Raw genomic sequence first — 25,160 nt, forward strand, 5'->3', positions numbered from 1 at the left:
GGCTGCTGCAAAACACAGATGCATCCACTTAGCACAAGATCATTCAGGCTGACATGAGTGGGACGAGGGCACGCAGGGAACGGAAAGTGAACAGCTGGCTTAACCTAGAAACTTTAGCCTGTATTGATAGAGTACTGCTTGTACTGTAGCCGTGTACACAACAACGCAGTGATCCCAGTGCTGGTGGGCCCCCTATCACAGAAAGTAACCGTATGCTTTAATGAGCCTTTAGTTTTTTAAGGTTGAGGCTAAATCTCACATTTGGGTTTTAGGCTGCACAGAATTAAAAGCCCCTGCTGTGCAGTAAAAGCCCAAGTGGAGGTTGGCAGGGGATAAAAGAAGCTGGAGAGATTCTGACTTATCGTCTCGGCCCTCTCACCAGGTTGGGAACTCATCATTTTCATTTCTTCATTATAAAATCTGAGCTATCTGTGTGGTTGCAGCCTCAAGGTTGACCCAACGGATTTCTCTGATAAAACTCGCCCACCCGGAGATCGTTAACTGTGACACGCACGTCGGTGTATCATATTTATCTATTGATACTGTAATGAAATTAAAACATATGAGGGCCTGCCAGTGACCCCCGTATGTAAGGTCCCGGTGATGAAGTGGTGTACTCAATTCACATTATTGCCGAAATGAATGTGTATCTATCATATTTATCTAGGAGTAATAAAGAGTAACTGCATTACACAGCAGGTGATCACTTAGATTCCATTTTCATTTAGTCCCCCCCCCGCCTCCACGACTCGGTGACCCAACAATCGATAATACAGCCATGCTAATAAAAATCTCTTCTGGAATGACCCACATCTTTACTGGAATAATAATTTTTCTCAGTTTCTCTCCGACGCAGGCCCCCCCCGCCCTTCTTACAACGAATTCATCCATTCCTCTCCCCTCACTTATCCGCCCATCTCTCTCTCTTCTACTGGGATATTCACACTCATAATTTAGCCTGGAGGACGGAAAGATAAATAATTATTCTTCCTCTGCTAGAAGGAGGGAATTTAGGGGGGAGACACCGCTAAATAAAGCAGTAATTGGTGCTATTAGAGCGGTAATAGAGTGTGAGTCGAGCAGAGAGAGGAGAGTCTGACAGTTTTCCCGGCTCAGGTACATTACAAAGTCTGAATCAGAGAATTCATTCACTGCAGGGTTGCCCTCCTCGACCTCCTCCTCTATCTTCTCTGTTCTGTGTACTACAACTGTGTTTAGCATTGCAAATGAGCCTGGAGTACTGCTGGGGATTGGTCAGGCCTGCGTGGGAGCGAGATCAGCCCACGGCAGCTCATTTCTCTGTTGTTGTTGTTGTCTCTCTTCATGTTCGGCAAGAAAGGGAGTTACAGGCAGGTTTCAGGAGGAGAGAGAGAGAGAGAGAGAGAGGGATGGCGGTAATCTGAAGTTTGCTCGGAGGGAAGCAAATGAACAGAAAGAGGGTTGTTATTACTGAGGTCAGAGTGAAAATGAGAGCCGGAGAGCGAGTTAAAGAGGTAAAAAGGTGAATGAAAGAGACAGTCCGGGGCAATTGTGGTTATACACAAGTCAGCCGAGGGGCAGCAGTGACCATGCTCTGCCTCCTGCTCCACTCCTCCTCCTCTGAGCTCACTTCTTCTCTTCATCCCTCCAACCCTGCAGCTCCCCGTGCTCGCCTCCATGTTTCTGTTTATCCAATTTGAATTTGTTTTTTAAATGATTTGGGGTAGCAGTTGAATTAAGCAGTAAATTGGTGGATTTACTGTGGCTGACGCTCCTCTCCCCGAAATGCCATTTAAAGACCCACAGGGCAAACTCCGGTAAATGAGCAGATTATATTTTCTGGACAGAGTTTCTTTCACACAAGAAGAAAGCTGCTGGAGACACCTATGATGGCCTTTATCCCAAATCATGTCGTCTTTCAAAGTATACATGTCCGTCAGCGTCTTTTCCGAGTATGGCCCCTCTTTTCCATCCTGAGGTATTTGTATTCTTTTAGTTTATGTGTTAGGAATGTCACCAACACGCCCACTGCCGTATTGTCACATGGGCTCACTGGGACTGGGACATTGTACTTGAGGGCTGGCAGGAAATGTCACAAGCAACTGACTCAGACATTTGTGCTCTGAAGTACAGCCTCATGGACGGTCTCAGGAGATGTCCAGAGTTCAGGGCGTGTCTGAAAGCAGCTTTAGAGGCTCTTTTTTATTACGATTGGCTGTTGCCTGATTTGAACTGGTGACTCTTTCACTTGTTTCAGCTTCTTGGTCTCGCTGCTCCCACACGTCCTCGCTTTGCTTGAGGGAGTCAAGTGCTTTCAAATTCACAAGTCAAAGAAATCTGATCGAATTACACACCACATTTTGAGTGTATTTTCACGGTAATTTGTGTTTTGACCTCTGCTTGTTAAAAAAAAATGTCGGGTTCCAATGCTCTTGTATAATATTTGGATCACCGCATCTCTTAAATGAGTCAAATCTCTACTTTACGGAATTGTTTTCAGATCATTCAATTTGTTCTTGATTTTTTTTAGTTATTTCTGGTTTGCGTTTGACATTTCAGCCTCGGGCCTCGTCGTATCATGGTTTATTTGTGTATCACAGCAGTCAAATCCAGAGGCATGTCCAATTCAATCTGAGGGCAAACTAATCTCATCTCTGCACTTAATGCAGTTCTGGGAAAACGGACAAGCCGGGGGTATAAGTCTCAATTCCACAAGGTCTGCTCATAATGAAAGTCTTGTGCTAAATTGCTTAAGTTTGGGTTTCTCTCCGTCACAGAATGTCTTCTTCATATTGACAAATCAATTAAAACGTGTTTTACCCCATACCTTTAATTTACAATGAGAAGAACAGTGTTTTTTTCTTTCTGCAGCCCAGTGCTAAAAATTCCGTGGTCTTATCCTGTTTTGAACGTTACATCATTTGATAGAAACATGTGGGGATTCCAGGAAGAACGTCTCTGCTGCACAACACGTCCTCAATTAGATTCGAATGGTATTTTCATAGGATTCAAGCCTGATAGATTTGTATTGGTCTAACGCTGTCAGCTCGACCCGTCGCAACCTCAGTTTGTTTAGTTCGGCCTCAGGATCTGATCACTTGAGGAACCATCTTAATATTTACACAACAACCAACTGCAGACTGAGTCATGTTAAACTGAAGCTGCGACCTGGAAGTATTCAGCTCTGCGTACCAACCCTGAATGTTTGTATAAATGGTTATATACACCTATGGGGAGCAGTTGGCTTCAGAGGGCAGATAGTTCTTCTTCCTAAGAGTGATGTTGACAGTGTTTTGGACTTTACGAATACATTACAAATATACCCAAGTTGATATGTCCCTTACAAGGACGTTGCTGGTTTCTGCTCAGGATGTGTATGTTGCAGGGATTTAGAACAAATAGCCGCCATTGCTTGGACAAACGTTGCAGAGATTAGATGTGACAACTCCACAGAAACAACCTGACCTGTTGAGGCCCTCGTTCCCTCGGCCCCACACATGTTCAGGTAAACTCTACAGTATACATTTGGCTATGTAAAACAAATATAGCTTTGGTCGCCCCCTTATTTCTTCCGCTCTCCCTCCCCTCTTTTCTCCCTTCTCTCCCTCTCAAAGCTTCGTCCCACACTAACTGATGTGGAGTTAGGTTTCAGCCCCGTCACTCTCACACAACTCCTGTCTTGTGATGACCTTGACACACGGTGCGGACAAACCCAGTCAGCTCTCTGCCTCGGCGGCGCAGCCTCGCCCTTGTACATTTGTTTGGAGATGTCAAAACGCTGGGAATTTTAATGTAACAGCTTCCCTGAATGTCACAGGACTTAGACAGTGTAGAATTCATTTAAGAACTGTTAACAGGATCCAGCTGGCTCTCCTCATGTGGAGCAGTGTGAAGGATCGATTTCCTCCGTCACAGTTTACACAAACGTGCTTCCGTACTGTATACATTTTACATTCAGAGAAACCCAAATTGTATGTCCACTGGCATTTGAACAGATATGAAAAAGTTAAGGGCTTTTTTTCCCCACTTAGCACAAACATAAACCACAGATCTGTGAGAAATACTTTTTTATTTAAACTCTCTTTTCAGCAGCAGAGCCATATACGGTCTTTACAGGCTGGGATGTGTACGTTTGTGCCACCAACTCTTTTTTCCTCTTCCTCTCTCGGCTCGTCTGTCTGAAGGATTTTTATTGTGTCTCGGTGTTTATACATGCCCCAATGCAACGTGTCTGTGTGGGTTACAGTGTGTGTTCTCCGACAGGAATTTATGTTATTTGCTGTTAACACAGCTCATAATGAAGCATTGAAATCAGAACCCCCCTCCAGGCTCGGGCAAATGGCGTGCTCCGCCTGCCTCGTATGATTACAGCCCTCTGCCCTCCGGGCCGAGCGACCCTGTTCTGACCAGGGGAAGGAATGCGATTGATCCAGACTCACCCCAAAATAATCAATTCAATTCATTCTGTCCTTTTTCAAACTATAAACACTCTGCCAGTCTTTTGAAGTATTCTCAAAGTATTTTTTGCTCGTCAGTGGCGCATATGTCAGTGAATGTGTCATAGAAAACCCAGCTCCGCGCTAAATTCACTGTGAAATGTTGGGTCCTGTCTGTTGAGAGGAATTCAGACGCTTCCACGAACACAATAGAAAATCATGTATTAAGATCTTCGCTGTCCAAACTCAGTGCACCGGTGTCAACTCTCATTTTCAAACCAAAGTTGAAGGGTACACTTTGACGCTGTGGTAACAACATTCTGCTCACTGGACCGGGCAGATACACACAGACACACAAATTCACCCAATCCTGACGCTATAACATTTGAAGCTCTTTTGGCTAACCGCAAACAAAAAAAAGTCCAGTTTCAGGGGCGAGGATCCAGCAGTCAGCGTTATTGATTCGTGCAGAAACACACTGCACTGCCAAGTGTAATACTGGGTAACTCATTGCGCCCTTTATCTTGACAATGTTTTCATATGTCTCCTATGAGTTGAGTTGTTGTTTTGTATAACATGCCCTCCTGGCCACTCACTGAAAATTCATCCCCTGCTGATTTACACGTTTGATACACTAAGATTCAGCCTTAGTGGAATGTTTTCTCCAGAGCTGTTGTTACAGCTTCCACACGTTTACCTCCTTTATTCTCTCATTGTGTTTATTCTTTGTCTGTTCTCTCTTCTTTCGTTGTCTTCCTCCTTCCCTGCCCTCTTTTATACCATCTCCTCGATTTTCTCCTCTTTAAGCCCACCGTCTTTTTTTTTTCTTTTTTTTTTCTCAGCTTCTTTTCCACTACTTCATTAGAGAGAAAACAAATGGGCGTTCTAAGTTGTGAAACGGAGAGGGAGGCAAACTCCCGCAGTCAGCATGAAGCCTGACTCGGGAAATAATGACACTGACGGCTAGCGGCCCCTTCAGGGACGACTGGTGGAGAGACTAAGAGTTATCATCGTAATGGAGGAGATGAGGGAGGAAAAGAGAAGGTAACACAAGACGTGGCCGTGAGGGAGGGAATACAAAATGATTTAGCGAATGACACAAACCAAGCGAAAATAAAAGTGAAATTAGATCAAATGAAACAAAACAGTCAAAGCCGACTATTCCCTTCACAAATGGCGGCAAAAAAAAAATGTTTTGTGTAAGCAGTTTGGAAGTGTGCTCCCATTACCTGTACTGAGGTGGAGCGCCGTTTGGGGAGCGGGTACGAGCGCCGCGGCACCCCCCAGATACAACAACCAGACAGACCTTGTTAAAAGAACAGACACACCAATCAATATGGTCGTTCCACCGGTGCATCCAGCTGCCAGGGACCATACACAGATAGGCACGGCACAGCAATTTGCAGACATAAACAAGGGCCTAATTGTTCGGGGCCTGGAGGTTTGGAGTGAGGAAAACAAAGATGAAGTATGGCGAGTTAGGAGGCATTTTAACTCTCATTTAGGAAATGAGAGTTTGGGAGTTCAGAAAAACTTTATTCGATGAGCGCTGTTATCGTGTTGTTATTGTGAGCGGCAGGGATCCTCCGTTTAAAGGCTCTTAAAGTGGAGGGGAATTAAGGGGAGAGATGCCGCGTGTACACCACAAAGTGAGGGAGGTTCTTCTGCTTCCTATTTTCCAGGGCTTTGACCAAAGCCAGACTTGAATGTTCAAAGTCGAGAAAGTAGTTTGAAAGAGTCATTTGCCATTTGTGATTTTCAGTGTAATCTTGGGAGTCTCACCCCCCCCCCCCCCTGCGCGCAGCAGAGCTGTATTGATTGGCGGTCTTAACTGAAGCGGCCTCCTGATCATCCCTTCATCTTGTTTCGAAAGGGCAGCGGCGAGGGACAGTGAAGGAGAGAGGGCGAAACAAAGCGAGACACCGACAGAGTTCACCGAGTGTCTGAGGGGGAATCTCACAATTGCCCTTCAACGAAAAAAGCGACCAGAAACCCCACGTGTAATCTGACCTCAGCCGGATCGCACACACTCACGCAATCCGTTTGCAGACATGACCTGCGGGTAAAATCCAGAGAAGTGATTAAGGAGTTTACCCACAGTTTTTCTTCCACACATGCATATGGCGGGGGGTTCTGCACAGACGCGTTCACAGCAGCATCAAATCCTCCACATTATTCAGGTAAGAGGTGGAGCAGCCGGTTGCAGCAGGAAGAGGCAGGAAGTGACGTGTTAACTCTGATTTTTTGAAAACACACAGACACCCGTGTTGGCTCGCATCACCACAAACTCCCTTGACATCTTTGTTGATGTTTTCTACACATGTTCACCGCTTTTTCAACAGGATATATTAGTTTTCTTTGGTCTGGCATCTTTCACTCGCGGTGATCCAGCGGGGGATCCCCTGCTGAGCTCTCACATCGACTTCTCCTGGATATACAGACATTTTTCTCGGAGGCCGGGAGGAGAAACTCTGTCTAGTTTTCCAACCAGGCCCTTAGTAACAACTCTGGATAATGTCTGAATGAGCCCATGAGAGAGTGCAGCAGGAGAGTCACTGTGAGTGAGTGGACAAGTTTCTCAACACTTGACAAACGCTGGAAAACTGGAAAAACCCTAAAGAATACAAATATCTCACTGGGAGAAAGAGGAGCCGTACACATGGAATACTTTACCTAAGATGTCAACTTGAAAAACAGCGAGAGTCAAGAGCTTTTGGTGATAAGGGGCCGACGCTGGTGTCAGTGGGCTGTAAACAAAAACACGATCTCCACAGTGGAATTTATTCATTACCTCCTCCCTCCTGCAGGCCGTGCCACCCCTCACCTGACTGCTCCTGAGAGTCCTGTGTTGTTGTCACCTCGTCTGAGCGGAGAACCTCCCGCTGCGATCTTCATGTGTGGCCAAACTCCCCGGCAGTAGTCTGGACGTTATATGCAGAGATTACTCTGTGAGAAAAAAATGGCTGCACACACAAATACCTGTGTTGCCCTCCCTCCACCTAATCCTCTCTTTGTTCCTCACCCTTCTTTTTGTTTCTGCCTCGCGCCCTCCCTCGCCCTCCTCCGAGCAAGGACAGCCAAGGTTGTTTGAATTTGTGGATGCCGCTCACATCTCTTGTTCATTCAATTAGTTCATTCAAGTCCCCCCCACCCCCCCCACCCCCCCACCCCCCCCACCTGTTTTGTTTTTCATCCTCCCCCCTTTTTATCCCCCTCCTCCTCCCCCCTCATCCAGCGCTGTTTACTCATCACAACGGAGGTCAACATAATCTCATGGAGTCGTGGGCAGACAGGAGACAGGAGTCAGTGGGGCCTGGACACTCAGACTTGCCAATCCTGATTTCGGGGGGCAATAACTTTTTTTTTTCTTAACACAGACATTGACAGAGACATCAGGTGGTCACAAGCCCTTTTTATCCTGGAGCTGCAGATGTCTGACCATGTTGGTGATGAATTAGCTTCTTAACCCTAATGACAGTGTTACTCCCCTCACTGAAAGCTACATCGGTACATATTTAATCAACCAGACGAACCTGGGAATTTTTTTCGGGAGGATCGATTAAGCTTTTGATTGATGTCCAGCTTTAGAATTGATTGCCAGTGGATGTAAAAGCTTAAAAAACTGAAGTTTTGCTGATTTGCGGCCATGAAAAGAGTTTCTATGACCTGTGGCTGCTCAGTTAACATTTGAAGAAAGGAACATTTTTCATTTCTGAGAGCAGAGATACAGATTCATCATTCTGTCAAGATTTGACGGCAGTGAGAACAAAAGGCTCATATGTGTGTACACACCGTTTTTTCGTTGACATTTTAAATACGGATGAGCTCAACTTTAATTGCGGTGCTCTCACTTGAATATTCAGAATTAACCCGTAATGCAGGATATTCATTCTGCGGAAGGTGGTGTCCACGCTCTGTGCTTACTGATGAGACGGGGGGGGGTGCTGCTTACTGCCTGGCTTGTAACTTAAACCAGTGGCTATGAATTTTGTATCATGGCGTTCTTTGGAAGGACGTGGAGTCGAGTCGTCCTTGTTGTTTATGTTTTCTGAAGAACAAGGGAGTCATGCGAGGCAAAGAAATTAAACACAGTAGCTCTGTTGTGATTCTTATTAATTCTGCGTGTGTCTGACCCTCTGGTAAGCTGCTCTGGAATGTGCTCCTACGGTTTCTGGAGCTGTGTGTGTGTTTGGTCTCGGTGTTACTCATGTTGCGGGGACCTAATCCTGTTTACACAGTCAGGTTATTGTTGGGGAGGCGTGCTCCTTATGGGGGCAAAAAGCAAGTCCACATAAGGTAAATCATTAAATTTAAGGGTAAGGGTTAGGTTAAGATTAGCATTAGGAATTAATTTATGATGGCTAAGGTTAAAGTAAGGGGCAAGGTAATGCATGATCTCAATGAGTGTTCTCACAACACTTGTAAGATAAGTGTGTGATCACCCACCTGACCACATTGTGCTTTTCGCCACTTGAAGATCAACAGCCCTGGTTTTCATCCTCATCTTTATATCCACTTACTCTCTTTGTTTCTTTAATGAGCTTCTGCTGATGCATTATTGATTCTGATGATTCTGAATGAAACCAGTTCATATCAATGGACGTGGTCGTACAGAGAGGCCCGGTCTGAAGAGGCCTCTGCAGTCAGACCTGGTCCAGAATACACACAGCGGTTAATTAGACCCAATTCCAAATGCAGTCGACCTCCACCAACCACTTTGCATTTCAGTGTCTGCCTTGCCTCAAAAAACCACATCTCTTTCAGCGAAGCTTGTGGTGAAACGTCGAATCACCCGAAACACCTCATATATATTGACACGGATCCAAGAACCACGACAACAGAGCGACCGACATCTGACCCGACCCGACTCTACAGACTGGGATTGAGACTCAGAGGGAGAACAGCACGGCCTGTGGAAATAAGTTTTATCTTGTTTATTCTTGTAACAACCTCACATGTTTTTATTGTTTCATGTACCTCTATTTGTTTTTAATATTTTTTAATTTGACTTTATTCTACTTATATATTTAATGTTGTTTTTAGTAATGCACTTTATAAAATCCTTTATAAATAGAAACATAAATTAATGATGGTAATCGTTGTTCTTTACACCATCATATTCCTTATGGTATGGGATGCTATCCTGTGTTTGATCATAGTTCCAGTAATAATTCTATAGTATGACAATAAATTATAACTTACGGTTTCTTATTTTTAAATTAAAATGAGTCGTACTTGCACAAAATATTCAGTTTATTTAGTTTCTTTATATTCCAGATAATTCTTTCCAAGCAGTGTTTTCCAGTTATTACAGTATTTCCTGCAAAAGAAAAACAGACAATTATGAGCATGATTGCTACAAGAAAATTAAATCTAACTCTGAGGCTTTTTGGTTTTCTATGACACTATACGCCTCCTCTCTTAATTAGTTCTGTGTAACCTCTGCCTAAATAAGATGAAGCTGCGTTTTCTTTTCTGATATTAACAAATAAATTGTGTTAAGCCTCTTGAGTTATGGAATGTTTTGCTCCAGTCTGCAGAGATAAGAAGGCCGGCGCAGGGAGAGGGATTGGACTGAGCCTGGTCCACATTCCTTTAGTTACCTTTGTCACGCGTGATGGAGTGTGGGGTTTACAAACCTGGCCTCCAGAACCTCTCTCTCTCTGACCCTGTTCAGTTGAGCCCCTGTTGCTCTGAGTGTGTGTGTGTGTGTGTGTGTGTGTGTGTGTGTGTGTGTGTGTGTTTGTGTGTTTGCACGCACTGACACCCTGCCGCTGTCTGATATTGTGCAGGGATGAGGTTGTGTGAGCGGGACCAGACCTTAGTTGTCGCAAGCGGTGCCTGACCTGGTTTTTTAAAAGCACATTCAGAGGCATGCTCTGCAGATTTCTCTGGGGGGGGGCCTTTCGGCTTTCTGACACAAAATCAAAATGTTTGAGCACAGGCTTTTCCTCGGTAAAGCGCAGTCTATTCCGTAAGCTCCCAAGCCAATGCATCGATAGTTCATTTAGAAATATTGAATCCTCTGGAATAAGTTGGTTGCAGCCTCTTTTCTGTCGCTCGACTTCTAAAATCCTCTTATTTGCTGTTTTCTTTCTTCTCCATCCAGGGCCCCTTCATCTTCTTATCAGACCCTGAGAACTATCTTTCAATTGTCCAGTCACTCGTTTAGAAACTTTACAACTGGGGCTTTTCCTCTGAGCAGTTTAAAGAAGGCTATAAATCTGGTTTAAATCCAGGCTTGTTCAGGCTGCCTTTTACTGGGGCCTGATGCACTGCATTCTTCTGCTGCCTAAATAGGCTTTTTAAACTTTTACCCCAAATGTATTTACTGGTTGACTGATACACTCTCTACATGGGAGTAGACAGGGAACGGGGGGTATTTGTCTCTCTTTATGGGCCTGGGACTAGCAATGGATGCCACATGGCCAAAGAAAATGAGAGAAGGAAAAAAGGAAAGAAGAAACACACAGACCTGCGCTGAGGTTCAGGAAAACACTGAAGATATACAAAAGGAATAGAACCATTTTTCTTGAAACACTTAAAGTCATGTAGAAAGGATCACTGAGCATGTCTTTGTTTCCTGATATTTGCATGCGCGTTTATTATTTTTCAAATTCAGCTCTGCAGTGTGAACAGTCAGTGTTTTATCGCCTCTTTCTCAGGGTCACTGTTGCTACATTCAATACGGCACTCAGTGGGTTTTGATATATTCTGACGGAGCGGTGGCCCTATTTTCTCAGTCTTCTATTTCCTAAAGTCTTTCCCTCTCTCTTTATTCCATTTCCCTCCCTTGATTGCTGGGAGCACTCAGAGGGTGTTCTCACCACGCCAGTCTAATATGATATGCATCTCCGTGTTTGTGTATCTGATTATCGATTTACGACCCTGTTCTTCTTTTTCCCACTGAGAATGTGAACTGCTGCGGCATTAGTCATCTTTACGACGTGTTTTACTGTGCTTCTTACCGGGGGAAGGCCCTGCATTTGCGGTAAATGTATATTTTACGTGGTGATAGAGTGCATTTGCATCAGAGGATTAGTCTTAAAAAAAAAATAGGAAGAAAATGAGGCAGCTCACTGTTACAGCCCATAAGAGCTCTCCAGGAGAGAACAGAGGTCAGTTCAGGGACTTTGAGTCACATGTTAAGGCTGAGGAGCAGTTGTCAACAGGCGCTCACTCACACACACACACACACACACACACACACACACACAACCCTATAAACTTTTCATGTTTACTGTACAGCATGTTCAAATAAAAGGTGCTTTTTGCTGAACTGTGTATCAGACATACATCTTTTTTGTTTTCCCTTTATCCCCCTCGCCCTCTCACAAACCCTGACAACGGCACATTACCCGTCAGTACGCATTACGCCGCACTTAGATCTACAGGACTGCATCTTTGAAGTTAAAATGGGGGAAAATATCATAAGTATAGGCCTTGCTCCAGATAACTGTGGCTGCGCTCCCAGATGCTTCTCAAAGATTAGAATCATCAGCGGGCAGCGATCTGCTCTATCATAGACTTGGCAGCAGGTTTGGGGGAGGGGCTGTACAGTTCCGTCTGGTACGGTACAGTGATCCGGACAGAAAAGAAAACATTGATGCAGGAGCAGTTCCACTCACCAGAACCTCCAGTGACTTATGATGGCATTTTTAAGCTTATGTTGCTTAGCAACAAAATATTGTTATGCACAGTTTTTGCCCAGTAACAAAACTTCACTCCAGGAAGAAACAGCTGAATCACCGTTTTAAAGTCTGTGGCCCAGCAGTTGTAACCAGAGGACGCCCGTCTCTGCCAGCAAGTTACCCACAGCGCTCGGTCTGACCTTTGTGTCCAACATCAGCTCGGAGCCGCAAATACCAAGCAGGTGTGGTGATGTCATCACTTCTCATTCGACATACCAGAGCCATGCAAAGGGCAGATTGCCGTGTTCTGGAAGGAGGATTGTGGCTGGGAGCTCTGGGGACCGACGAGGAAAGGCTTTCTCTCCCAGTGGGCTGTTGTGTTTAGACCTGAGGAGACGTACAGTACCTCTGGTTGTCAGACTGGTGCAGCGGAGGAGAGTTAATGGATGACGTGTGTGTGCCTCTGTCAACAGGATTTTCTGTGCACCAGCAACAAGTTGTTTCAAAGATGCCAATAAAGTAAAGAGTAAAGAGATTTTTAACATGGGCACAGCAGCCAACCGCTGTTTTCTTTGTAAAGATAAAGTGGAGTAATGGCGTCCTGACCAGAGAATGAAGTCACATTCAAAGTCACATTCCATGTCTGGTTGTGATCCGAGCTTCTCTGTTCTTTGTTTTGGTACGGGCGCACGTTCGTGTTAGTGCACGTGCGTGTGCGAGTGAATGTGAGTCCCTCCCTGGGAAACTGTTGGCCCCATGTTTATAAAGTAAAATGGCTCCAGCTTCAGTCGGCAGTGATTTGAAAATTACACCCGGGTGGACACATCTTTATTGTTTTACACTGTCTGTGGGCTACACCTAAAACATCAAGACTGCAAGGACAAACCATGCTAGCTAGCAGTTAGCCGCTCAGCCGGCCAACTGAGAGTCTGATGCGCTCTGGGCTAAAGGAGCCCGGAAATAAAGTTTAACAGCATTCATTTATCGACCAAAGACTTCAGGGTCATTTTATTGAGTGTGGATTCCCGACCCGAGCCTGAGGCGTAGTTCGGATATGATATGATGAAATGATATTTGTTTTCGGGTGGAGTTCGGTCTCGTTGGGCTGAGATGTCTACTTGATTTATTCACACTGGACGTGCCTGTGATTGTGCGAAGCATGTGGCTCTGGTCGCATTGTGACCCAAAAAATAGCTCTTTGACGAGATTGGACACTTTGCCTAAAAGGTAGGCGGGACTTGTGGCTTGAGGAGGGGCTTACCGTCCCCGTGCCCATCCCGGTCGGTGCCAGGTAGCTGCAGTGAACGAGCTACAAGGACTTTCTTTTGCTGTATTGTAACTTTAAAATGTTCATGGAGTTGGATTTGATTGAGAGTAGAATTAGTTTGTTTACTTGTTTGCCTTTTGCTTCTGCTGTAATCATATGTCTGAATCCCAATCATTTCAAACCCGTGTTATGTGACAGTAATTACATTATTGCAGCCTGTTTAAATAGAAACACGAAAACACTGATGTGACGCAGGGTTTGTTTTTCAGCTCAGTGTTACCAACAACAACAACAGCACAGGTCAGTGCAGCAGTTAGTCTTTTAATGATTTCCATCCAAGTGATGCTGCTGCGACTCGAACATGTAGTGCTGCCGCGAGCAGCAATTAGGAAATGATTCAGCATTCTGATTGGGAGCCATTTTGCATGAGCCGTGTTTGCGCAGCAAGTGGAGCCGCACTAAATGAGCATTAATGAATGTTATGGCCTCCCATCAGTTTGACAGGTCTATTCTTTAGATCGGTTTTAATTGTAATTAAGCCATGATTAACGGGCTGGGGGTGTTTTATTCTCTTTTCAGGAATGTGGGGCGTAATATGTTCACGAGGCAATCAGGGCTTTGTCATTTTATCTGCTAATGAGGCTCAGTCGTATGTCATAACAAACTCAAGGCTTCACCGCAGTGACGGCTTTTACAGGCCGTCGTTAAGCTGCTCTCCTGCTTCGGTCCTCGATGGAGGCCACATGCGGCCATCTTTGTAGGCAGACCACTGTTGTTGGTGTGGAAGAAGAGATGTGCGGTTGCAGCAGCTTGTCAATATCTCAAGTCAAATTTGAATCCAAAGTTTAACTGAGTTTTCTGAACATTAACGGTATTTCTTCTCAAATTGTTTGAAAATTCATTACTGGAGGCTAATAGACCCGTGGATTGAAACGCTCTTCTTTTAAATCTTATCAAATCTTTTAGAAAATGTGGATGAGATTCACAACATTGCAGGAAATTGTTGAGTGTTATATTCTCTTTCATGCCTTGTGTTATAAACCTTCAGGATGAAAGTGTTTTATTTCACTGAATGAACATTACTGCTTCACTTCCGTTTGGTCTTCTCATGAAAAGAGGGAATAGAACTCCTTGTTTTTTTCTAATCTGACAGTTGGGAATCTCATTATTCAATAATAATCATGTAGATTCTTTAAGGCAATATCCTGAAACAATGTTTTATTAATGCTTCAGCTTTACCAACAAATCTTTGATCACAGCACTGACGGTAATGCTGGAATTGACTCATTTCCACTTTTACCTGAGGATTTAAAGCAGCTTTTAAGTGCTAGTGGTGGAGAATTACTTAAAATTAGAAAGCCAGGCTCTGTTGTCTCTCTCTTCAGCCCCGGAGAAAGAACTGAAGCACGGAGCTTCTGAGAATTATTCTCAGACAGTGTCTCTCAGCGTGTGAGCAGAAAAACAGACTGCAGAAGAAAATAAGAAAGACTTCACCCTGAGATTTGATTCTAGTTTTTTCATTTTTCCCCTGTCAAGCTTCTGTGTGTTGGCATCACACACTCCAGCCCTCTGGTTTTTCGTTGGCAATCAGAAGTAACGCTAACAGGCTGTTGTTGTGTTTCAGTCCTATTGGATTCAGTGGTGCTGTGCAAAGTTTCCATCTTCCTTCCTTCCGTGACCCGAGAAACATCGGTGGTCCATCTGTTTTCTCGAGTTCTTTACTTGACAGCAAATTGCTGTTTCCCACCTTTTAGAGAAAATTGTGGAAGAAAGAATTTGACAGAAAAACAACAACGATAACGGATCATAACCTCAGCCCCGATTCCAAGAACTCTCACCATGCAAGACTTTTCTTCCAGAAACCAGAGAGCTCTCAGGGCAGTGAACTCAGGGAAAAGTGTGAACCACTTTGTCACTGCTTTGGCAACAACGGATGACTGTGTGCTCAACATGTGTGTGAGTGTTTATACATCATTTCCCCTGGAAAGTGTCACACTCGCGGGTGGGCAGGGGTTGGTTCTGGGTGGGTTGCGGTTAACCCCACTAGGTCTCCAGGGTTACTCTGCCTCTGCTCTTTGTCAGATCCTCTGACTCTCTCACTCTCGGCTGTCAGTGATGGAGTGTCGGACGGGCACAGACGGGCCGGAGAGCCCATTTGCTACTTGTCTCTCGAGCCCTCTGAGGAACAAGAAGGCCTCATTAGCCCGGTGAGCTCAGATGTCCTCTGGTGCTGAGCCCATCACCATAGTCCAGTTGTGTGTGTGTGTGTGTGTGTGTGTGTGTGTGTGTGTGTGTGTGTGTGTGTGTGTGTGTGTGTGTGTGTGTGTGTGTGTGTGTGTGTGTGTGTGTGTGTGTGTGTGTGTGTGTGTGTGTGTGTGTGTGTGTGTGTGTGTGTGTGTGTGTGTGTGTGTGTGTGTGCATTCACTGTGGGCTCTTTAGAAATTGCCTTCTCTTCATTTTATTCTAGTACAGTGCCGTTTTGACTGGGCACTAATGGTAAAATCTGCATTTCCGATTATCTTAATGAGGCATCATGGAGCAATGCTGAGACACTCGACAGAGTTTAAATTACTCGGTTGAAATTAAGTCATTTAAAAATCTGTATTTATTACAGTCGAAGCCGTACTTCTGTGACACTCTCTATTTTATATATATTTACCGAGGATTCCCTGGAAAATCAATCCCATACTGAGATTCTGAAATGACCTGCCTTACTTGTAGACTTCATCAAATCATGATAACTTCAGTGTGTAAAGTCGTCAATATCAACCAAAATCTATCTGTCTCTATCTCTCCGGTGCTGGAGCAAATCTGTGTTAAAACAACAGTCGACTCGGAGGAGGCTCATTTGGGTTGATGACCTCAGACAGCTCTCAATTTGCATACCTCCATGCTTTACTTCCATACTCACACTGACTGTACTCTGACAGCAGACTGGCATTAACACTGATCTCAGAACAACATACGATGTGCTCTGAGGATCAGGTTGGGAGATACTGGACACTTCTCACCCTCTGCAGTGAACGTTTGGGCTCTGTAGTGGAATGAGACAGATTTTCAAATGTGTGAAATTGGTGGCAGTGTAACTTCCATGATGTGTGACACAGGCCAAACAAACAGAGGCAAGCAAAATGTGGATTTTAAGTCCAAGCACATGAGTCAGTCGATATTTTGGGGGGCGAGTATCATGTGGAAATGTTTCAGTGTTTGATTCGCCCTCTGTCACAATGTAACTATACCGTGTACAAGATGTACTAACTGTAGTATCAGTAAGTATCCGATTTGAGACATGGACGTAGTTTTCTCATAGTTGTGTGTGTGTGTGTGTGTCTTTTGCAGGTGAACGAGGAGACTGTGGAGAGGCTCGTGGTCCAGTACCCTCACATTGTGTTCAGCACGGTGATGCAGGACTGCAAGAGAACCCTGGAAAGAGCTTATCAAATGGGCTGGAGCCCCAACACATCGAACACTTCGTAGCTACTGTGCTGGATCACACACAGACACACACACACACACACAGGTCCTTTCTGTGTACAGACACAAAATGCAGCACATCAATGTTTGCTTCTCATCCACTGTTGAAACATGCATGTGAACCTGTAGCTACACACACACACACACACACAAACACACACACACACACACACACAGAGGTCTGGTCCATCACCGGTTTCTTTTCAGGCAAATCTCCCATTTTAAATATCTCAATCAGATATGGGCCTCCTCATGTTTTATAATTGAGATGATATGCACCGACCTGTCAGTGCGTACAGTTCTCGTCACCTTTAGGTCAGATAACAACCTAGTGAACTGTCTTTGGATAGAGCCCAGTGCTTACTGGTGCAGACCAGTGCACTAAGTGAGGATTCAGCCTCACACATGTTAAGTCCTCCATGACCCTTTAGACGGAGAGGAGGTGAAGAAGCATGAGCGAAGTTTTGAACTTGTGAGGAAAAAACCTGTCACGAAAGTAGTTGACCAGAATTGTTCTGAATGAAAGAAAGGAATGGTTTGTTCCTCCAAGTGGAACCAGTGCTTCAGAACCCAGTTCACTTCCTCCAGACTGAACTCTCCTGCTGCACTGAGCTTACACAACACCGAGCAGAGACTGTGAGATCTCGTGGAAACATCGGAACACTTCAGTCCAGAAGACAAACCGGGCCTCGGTCTTCACTTTACCGATTATGGAGAGATCTCTAATGTTGATTTGTCCGTTTAGAATGCTTCCTCTCTTTCTTGGATGTTTAGTTCAGTGTTGGAAGCCCTTGTGGACTCACATTCATGGACATTGTTGCCACGGCTCCATTTGAAGGACAGAGCTCTTTGCTGTGACTCAATATGCACACTGTTGTGGTATAGGAGGGGGGGGGGGGGGGGAGATATTCAGGCCAGAAGCAGTGAAAGCCCTGGTAGCTCACGGCATTGATTATAATCTAAAAGTGCATGTTTACATTGAGAACCTCAACATATGTATTTTTTCAGCTGGAGACGGAGGCTATTTATGATGTGACGCTGAAATGAACATCCGTGTGACTCGGGATCCGTGCTGCTTTCTCTGCCGTGCGTCGACTTCCTGTTACCGACCGAGTTTCAGCTTGAGTCCCACAGAGTGAATGAGAGAGATGTGGCCTTTACCCACAGACCCTGGGTCAAATTATCAGAGTCACAACCACCTTGACCGACACGGAGGAGGAAATGTTGCCTTAACTGGTTGGTAATTGAATTAGTAACCTGTAATCAACCCGGAGTTTACGGGAGAAATGTTTATCTGCTCTGCGTTTATCAGATTCCCCTAAACCCCATTATTTGATCCCTTATATACATATATACATATAAATATAAAATCATACTGTGTAGGATATAGTTAGACTAATATTGGTTTTGAGCATATACTTGTAACATTAGTCATGTAGCATTGCAGTTGATGGTTTTAACTTTCTTAGTGGTGTAGGAAAAACAAGATAAAACAACTGCCCTGGGCCTCGAGCCAGAGCCAATAGAAGTTGGTGGGGGAGAGTCGACCATTTTTCATCCATCCTATAGAAACTCATTAGTGTACAGTTCAAATGCAAATAACCAGGGTATTTTTCTATGGTGTGAACCAGATTTGGGCTCGGCCTCCACAGTCTGTTACTCAGATATGAACAATAGTTTACTGAGCTTAGGGTTTGATTAGAACTGTAAACTTTCTACAGAATATAGAGACTTCAGACAATTAAAAAAAAAAAAAACTTGTTCATTTCACCCTTGTCAGGATTTGTAGACTTTACCCGACGGAGAGTTTCTCCCTCGGCCTGTTTTTGTTCTGTTTCTGTTCTTTTGTAATCCCCACATGCACTTTTCTTCTCTGCATAGATGTTGACACACTCGATTCCTGATTTGTTAAGGCAACCGTAAATGACTGGATTTACATAAAGATGAATAAAACACTACTACAAGCTTTTTTTCCCCTCTCTTTTCCTTTTGTATGTGTGGAACTGAAGCAGGGTTATTATTCACAAGGACGGCAGAAGGCTTCTTCAGATTGCTTCAATATTTCTTCCAGGATCTTTCCAGACTTCCTGTAACAGTAACAACGTTTCAGCACAAACGATGCTGGCGGTTGAAATTTGAATCCAACACAGATCACATCTGTTTTCTCAGGTAAAAATGCAAATAAGGCGACCGGCACGTTTTCCATTGCACTACTCCGAAGCCTCTGTATTGTTAGAAATAAAGATGTTTTCCACCCGTTCCCATGCATTGATAATGTCTTTCTTTCTATTGAGCACAGTGACAAAACAACCAGCCTTTCATTAAGGTGCACATCATCATTAACGTGATGTCAAGGTCACTACAGTTGTGGCAATCATCGGAGCTTCACATCTGGGACAAAGGACGAGGAGACATCCGCTCGCTGCCAAGTCAAACACGCCGAGGCCTCCGCGAGCCTGAAGAGCCGCCACTCGGTGGGTCCTCACTCTCTGACAACATTGTGTCTTTCAAGTGTCTGTTTTTACTGCCGGGTGTGTTTGTGTTGTTTCATGTCTGCCGATCAAACACGGCAGATAGCATCAAAGGGGACGCATAGGTTGCCTCTTCTCAGACTGATTCCCATTGTTGTCAACACATCTTGAATCACAGATAAGATATGTCTCTTTTCTCTAATCTTAATAAGAGCAAAGGGAGCTCAGATTTGTATCGGCAGGTTTCTGTTTATTTCCCAACGAGCACGAGAGAATAGATAATATGATGGATCCCAGATGTAGATGCGTTCAGTACAAAAAACAAATCTTTAAGGTGATTATTCCTCCTGTAACTACACTTTACCTGCAGATATCATTTAGGATATATGTTTTTTTAACTCATCAGTCATTGCAAAAGGAAACCGATTCATAAGGAGCCGGAGTCAGGCACAGGTACGTTATTGCAAAGATCTGTGTTGGACCCAATGTGTTATCTCCACGTCAGATTCTGATACGTGTCCTACGCCCCCGCCCATCACCCAGGATTCAAAACAAGTGCCACAGACAAGTCACTCACATCGAATCATTTATTGTCTCCTTTTGCCACGAAGGACGTGTTCATCACTGACTGTGTTTGTCTTCTGATCCACTTTCACGTTCTAGCTGGTTCTCTGCAGGTGGTTTAGATTTAGATGTTATAAATAATGCACAATCATTTGAATGTACCCAACCCGGTGCTAGGAGCTACAGTCGCCCTATCAAAACTAACATTGTGATCCTCTTGGAATTCCTGACATTGAAAAGTTTCTTTGCATTTTCCCCAACATGCCTCTCGGGATCAGTCTCAACTAGGGTTGCAAAATTCCGGGAATATTAAAAGCTGGAAACTTTCCAAGGACATTAAAGGGAATATACGGCAATTAACAGGAATAAAGTACAAATTGTGTGGGTAATTTATACTAACTGTATTTACCTTGTCATATACTGACATATATATACAAATTTTGTTTTGACATAGGCTGATTTGAGCCCTAAGGAAACTTTGGGCAATTGACTATATGCTTCTGGATCTTTGTGTCATTCTAAACATAGGTCTTTGGATCGTATTTGCAAATGTACACAGCCTTTGCTTCTACATTGGCTGGGATGAAATGTCACCACACATGAGATAGTGCACGTGGTATTGTTCTGTAGAATAAGATGAGAAAAAAGCTTGTAAAAAACACTAAAATAGAGTTTTGAATGATGTTTTTATTGCTCAGCGTTTAATTTGCGAATATATTTTTTTTTCTACAAATTCCCCAAATTCCAGAGCTTAATATTCCCATGGAAAGTTTCCGGAAAGTTTCTGCATTTTAAACTTCACAAGGTTACACTTGTCAAAGTAATGGGCTATTGTGTTGAATTGTATTGTCTTAGTTGTATCAAGTCCAACTGTTTTAACAAGTCTCATTCACAACACGGGGATGAAAACATTACAGCAGCTTGAAGCCGAGCAGCTGGTACAACACAAGAGAACAGAGGAGGTGTGTGTGTAACCCATGTTTCCTCTGAAATGTTCTGAAGGAGCTGCTGTTTGGCTAAAGCTGTTATGTGTTTGTAATCTGGAACATTTCTCTTACTTCTATCTGTGGTGACAGTGTAGATACAGGAAAGAAACAGGGGGAGGACGGAGACCTGCAACAAAAAGTCTCCGATCGAACCACACCTCAAACACCAGGCCACCATGACAAACCAGATTATATCTTCAGTAGCTGTCGGATTGCCGTGGGTTCATGAGAGACGTCACCTGATCCTGGAGTGTGCCAAAGTTCTACTGTTATATCTTTACCACAGAGACGCTTTCCGACCTGGACGTCTGTGAGGGACACCGAGGTTAATTTCCTCTGAGACCTGCACAGACGTATCAGCCACACTTTCCTATCTGCCTCCTTCTCTGCTCTCACTTCCTCCACACCCTCCTATCAGAGTAAATGCTCCCACGAGAGTTTTGGCCTCGGCCACCTCCACCTTCTGGGGGCGTTTACAGAAAGTTGTCTTCCAGGTTGTACTTGGTTGCACGTTAGAGTGGCTGATACTGAATTGTGTGCCAGCATAACGAAGGTAAAGGGAGAAGAGACTCCCTAGTTGGGGTCAAAAGACCGACCCTCAGTTAAGAGGCTTTCCATGCTGCTTCTCCATGAAGAAAGATCCTCCTGCGACAGCTCGAACCTCAGTGTCCCTGACGAGCAGAGACATTACTGATACAGCCTTGGGCTCGGTGTCTCCTCTGCATGTTGAAGGCCTCCTGATTTCAGAATACAAGGTTTTTTAATATCTCTGCCACAAGCGAGCTGATCCTCCTGCACCACGCTGCTCCCACTCCTCTACTGGGTAAATTATGCAGTTTGCTGAATTTTGCTGCTGCCAATTAGCGCCCTTTGCAAATGTGAGTGTACGCCATTGATTCTCCTGCTGGTTGAGATGGATTCCACCAATGGCTCGCGCTCCCTGGACTTCTAAAATATTCATCAAGGTGGTGGGAGGCGTTCGGCCGGCACCTCGATGAGAGGCTGCCCTCCGGAAAGGAAGAGAGAGTCCTGGACGCGGCAGAATAGCAATACAGAGCGGTAATTAAACTTGGTAAATATTCATGTGGTCATTACATTTTTCATGAGGAGCTGATAAGAATTGACACTGACCATACAGGACATTTGCCATGTTGGTCCTGCAAGGACGTTAGTCTAGTCTTCCCAAGAAATTAATGTTTTTCAAGACCTAATCATAGCTGACATTGACGGATGGCCTCAACTGAAAAGGTAGAGGCTCCTTTGAACTTCCTCACGAGAATTGATGCAGTGCGTGTACTCCCAATCAAGCTGAGCTTTAGAAACATGGCGGCCCGCGCTCTTTAAGCATTGGTGCGCTGACAAGAATCTACTATGTCAGAGCTTGATGGGGAATACTTGATAGCAGCCAGTGGTGGAGCCCACAGTAAGGTGTGTAACAGAACTTGATCTTATGGACGCCAACTTCACGTCTTGTTTTTTCTGCATAACCTTGGTTGGTCATCATTGCCTCAGGTATAAAGTGCGACTCTGGGTTCAGTCGTCTGTCCGAGTCTGACCTGGACCCAATAGGCGTCCTGGTTTTTGTGTCTAAATCGTTCTGAGCCCATAAAAGCTCAAGTTAACTTCCCAGCCAACGTGACCAAACCTGACACAAACCCAAATATCATTTCAAAACCTTTGACAGAACCCGGGCCAGACCAGACCAGTCAAGTCTCCAGCCTCTCCTCCTGCACCTCCCTTGTGTTTGACGGGTCTCCTCCGTCTCACTTGCTCCCACTGACTGACTGTGGAGGGTCTACACTGCTGAAACTTCTCTTCCTCCTCTTCATCCTACACTAAGTCAACTTTACTCTGGCGCCTCCCAGCATTCCCCCGGCCTCACCCCTGCCCTCCTCGTACGCACGCTCCTTCTTTCCTTTCTCTCTGAAATTGTGTCAGTCATTTCTTTCTGCATCTGGCTGTGGAGCCCTAAGAGCGTCAATATCCATCAACATATAAAAATAAAAAAATATATTTCCTGTCCATCATCATATACTGTTCTCACCCCACTCCCTGGGTACCGAGGATGTATTATGCTTTCCTGGCTACCTGCGGTATCGTGCCTGCCTATGGACTCGTGTGGATTGTGCAGTGGAGAGAGAGTGGAGCGTTGAACAGTGAGGATGTTAATGGGTTGACTTTGTAACTGACACTGGGTCCGAGCAGCGAGGGCGAGCGCAGCGTCGGTGTTCATGACTCCAGAGGAGCCGGAGCAGCTCGGGCCCCGAGGAGAACCCCAGTGGAGTGTGTTTAAATTTCACCGGCTCGTTTACTTGTTTTAGACGGTGGACGTCGGTTAGACAAAGACAAATTTTCCTCCCAGTCACTGCATCTGGAAATTGAACTTGAACACGATGGACCCCGGCAGTCCTCAGCTTGATGTATGAAGATTTATGAGTATGAATTCTCCTATAATGGCTTTCCTCTCACCGGGGGCCACAACTAAACTAGCTGGCCTGTCCAACCTCATGAAGATGAAAAACAGAAATGAGATTTGTTAATCCACTGAATTCTGACATCCTCCCAGTGGGCTTATTCCAGTTGCTCGGGGAAAATATCAACCAGTGTGTGGAGTTTGGGCTTCGGAGGAGATAATAAAGTCCCTGATTCCCCCGTTGCATTGCTCCATGTAAACGGTGTCTCTCCCTCTTTCGAGCTTTAGTTAATTGCAGCGTTTAGCCGGGGCACAGCCGAGCTTCCGGACGGCAAAGGTTAATAAGCAACAGAAGAATCTCCACACAAGATGTGTTGACATTTACATTCCCTTTCCTGGATAAAATGGGAAGGGACTCCATTTGGCTTTGGGGCGGGAGAGAGGAGAAAAATGATTCCTCTTACAAACATCCTCATCTCTATGCAAGGCTCGCCGTTGATATGCAGATTTGGCAGTTGGATGACATTTAAAAGTAGTTAATTGTGCAAATCTTTGTTTTAGACTGGAAAGGTCGTGGATAGTGAGTCTTTCATCATAAACGAACCCCCTCCCCCCATCAGCACAGCTGCAGAGAGGGGGGGGGGGGTGTATTGGTTTCTCCACTGACCGACTTCTGAGTCGCCCAATGCTTTTCAAGGTGCTTCATGAATATTGATATGCACAAACTGTTTGGAAAACGGAAATGAATCCATAATGAGGCGGGATGTGACTCAGCTATCTGCTCTCTTGAAGAAAGAATAAAGTAATTCGCCCAATCCTGGATGAGAGTGCTCTGTTGTTTTCCTTCTATTATTATAAAATGATTGGATATCAAATTAAACATGTTTCCTCTTTATGAGGAACAGTTTTGGTTATTGCAGTTCTTACAGCGCAGCTCAGTTTTTCCCATATGATTACTTTGTGTTAGCTTTTGCAATATGGGGTAAATCTGTACAGGACAAATCAGCCAATATCCTGATGTTAAATAGATTTATTGCATGTTGTGTTTTGTCTATATTTAGGATATTACCGTCTAACAGGCATCAGTGGTGAGAGAACACAATGAAATGAAGATTCAGCAGGTGCACAGATTGGAAATTTTACACCTGGTTTCACCTGAATAGCACAAATGGATTCATAATTGCTCCATTTCATCACTTCCCTTTGCTGGGTGACATTAAAGGGAGCTCTTTGAGAAAATGGAATAAGGATGAATACATCCGACTGGGGACTCGAGCAAGACTCCAATCTGATCATGTGAATTTCTATTTGTCTCTCAGCGGAGAAAGAATTCCCACAGCCGTTGATAGCTGTCGCTAAGGTTCCTCCAACAGGCTGGTCCTGTTTCCTCGTTGGAAGAACTCGGTGCACATTCAGTCACCCACCGACCGCCCTTTGTTTTCTCCTTGAAGCGTGATCTCACTTCCTCCCCGGGGCGGTTTCCATCAATTAAAATAGTCCAGCCCCTGTTCTGAAGCTACAGATGGCCAGCGTCAGACCCGAGCAGGTCCAGGGTCTCCAGGCCAACTGCTCTGACATGTCAGACATGCTGGTATGCCTTGTCACTCCCCACTCCTTCACTGCAACAAAGGCTGGGCCGACTCCCCTCCGGAGAGCCAGGCCCGAGCAGCTCGCAGCAGAGACGTGAGGCGTGACGGAGCCCCAGTCTCAAGGCCAAGAGTGCACCCCCACACCTCCTTTCAAAGCATCCCCTCTCCCCCTCTCCCCTCCTCCTCCTGTAACCCAGTGTCCATTTAATCCTTCTTCAAATCCATCTCTCACCACCCGAACCCTCCAATCAACACCCCGTCTGCTCCCTCCAGAACGGTTGCATTTTCCTCCCTTATTTTCCGTCTCCACACCTCACGCGCTCTCACTTACTGCTCTCCACCTCTTGGCC

At 44.9% G+C, this 25,160-nt stretch overlaps 1 protein-coding gene across 1 annotated transcript in view; it reads left to right on the forward strand.

The window, feature by feature from the left end:
- fbxl17 (F-box and leucine-rich repeat protein 17) overlaps positions 1–18,756 on the forward strand; it is a 209,170-nt gene extending 190,414 nt beyond the window's left edge. Inside the window, exon 11 of the mRNA XM_062381905.1 lies at positions 16,653–18,756. Within this exon, the coding sequence (XP_062237889.1) occupies positions 16,653–16,790 (138 nt within the window). The 3' untranslated portion in view covers positions 16,791–18,756. The remainder of the gene's footprint in view (positions 1–16,652) is intronic.
- The last annotated feature ends 6,404 nt before the right edge of the window (positions 18,757–25,160 follow it).

The sequence above is a fragment of the Platichthys flesus genome, chromosome 3 (genome assembly GCF_949316205.1).
Source record: "Platichthys flesus chromosome 3, fPlaFle2.1, whole genome shotgun sequence".
Lineage (NCBI taxonomy): Eukaryota > Metazoa > Chordata > Actinopteri > Pleuronectiformes > Pleuronectidae > Platichthys > Platichthys flesus.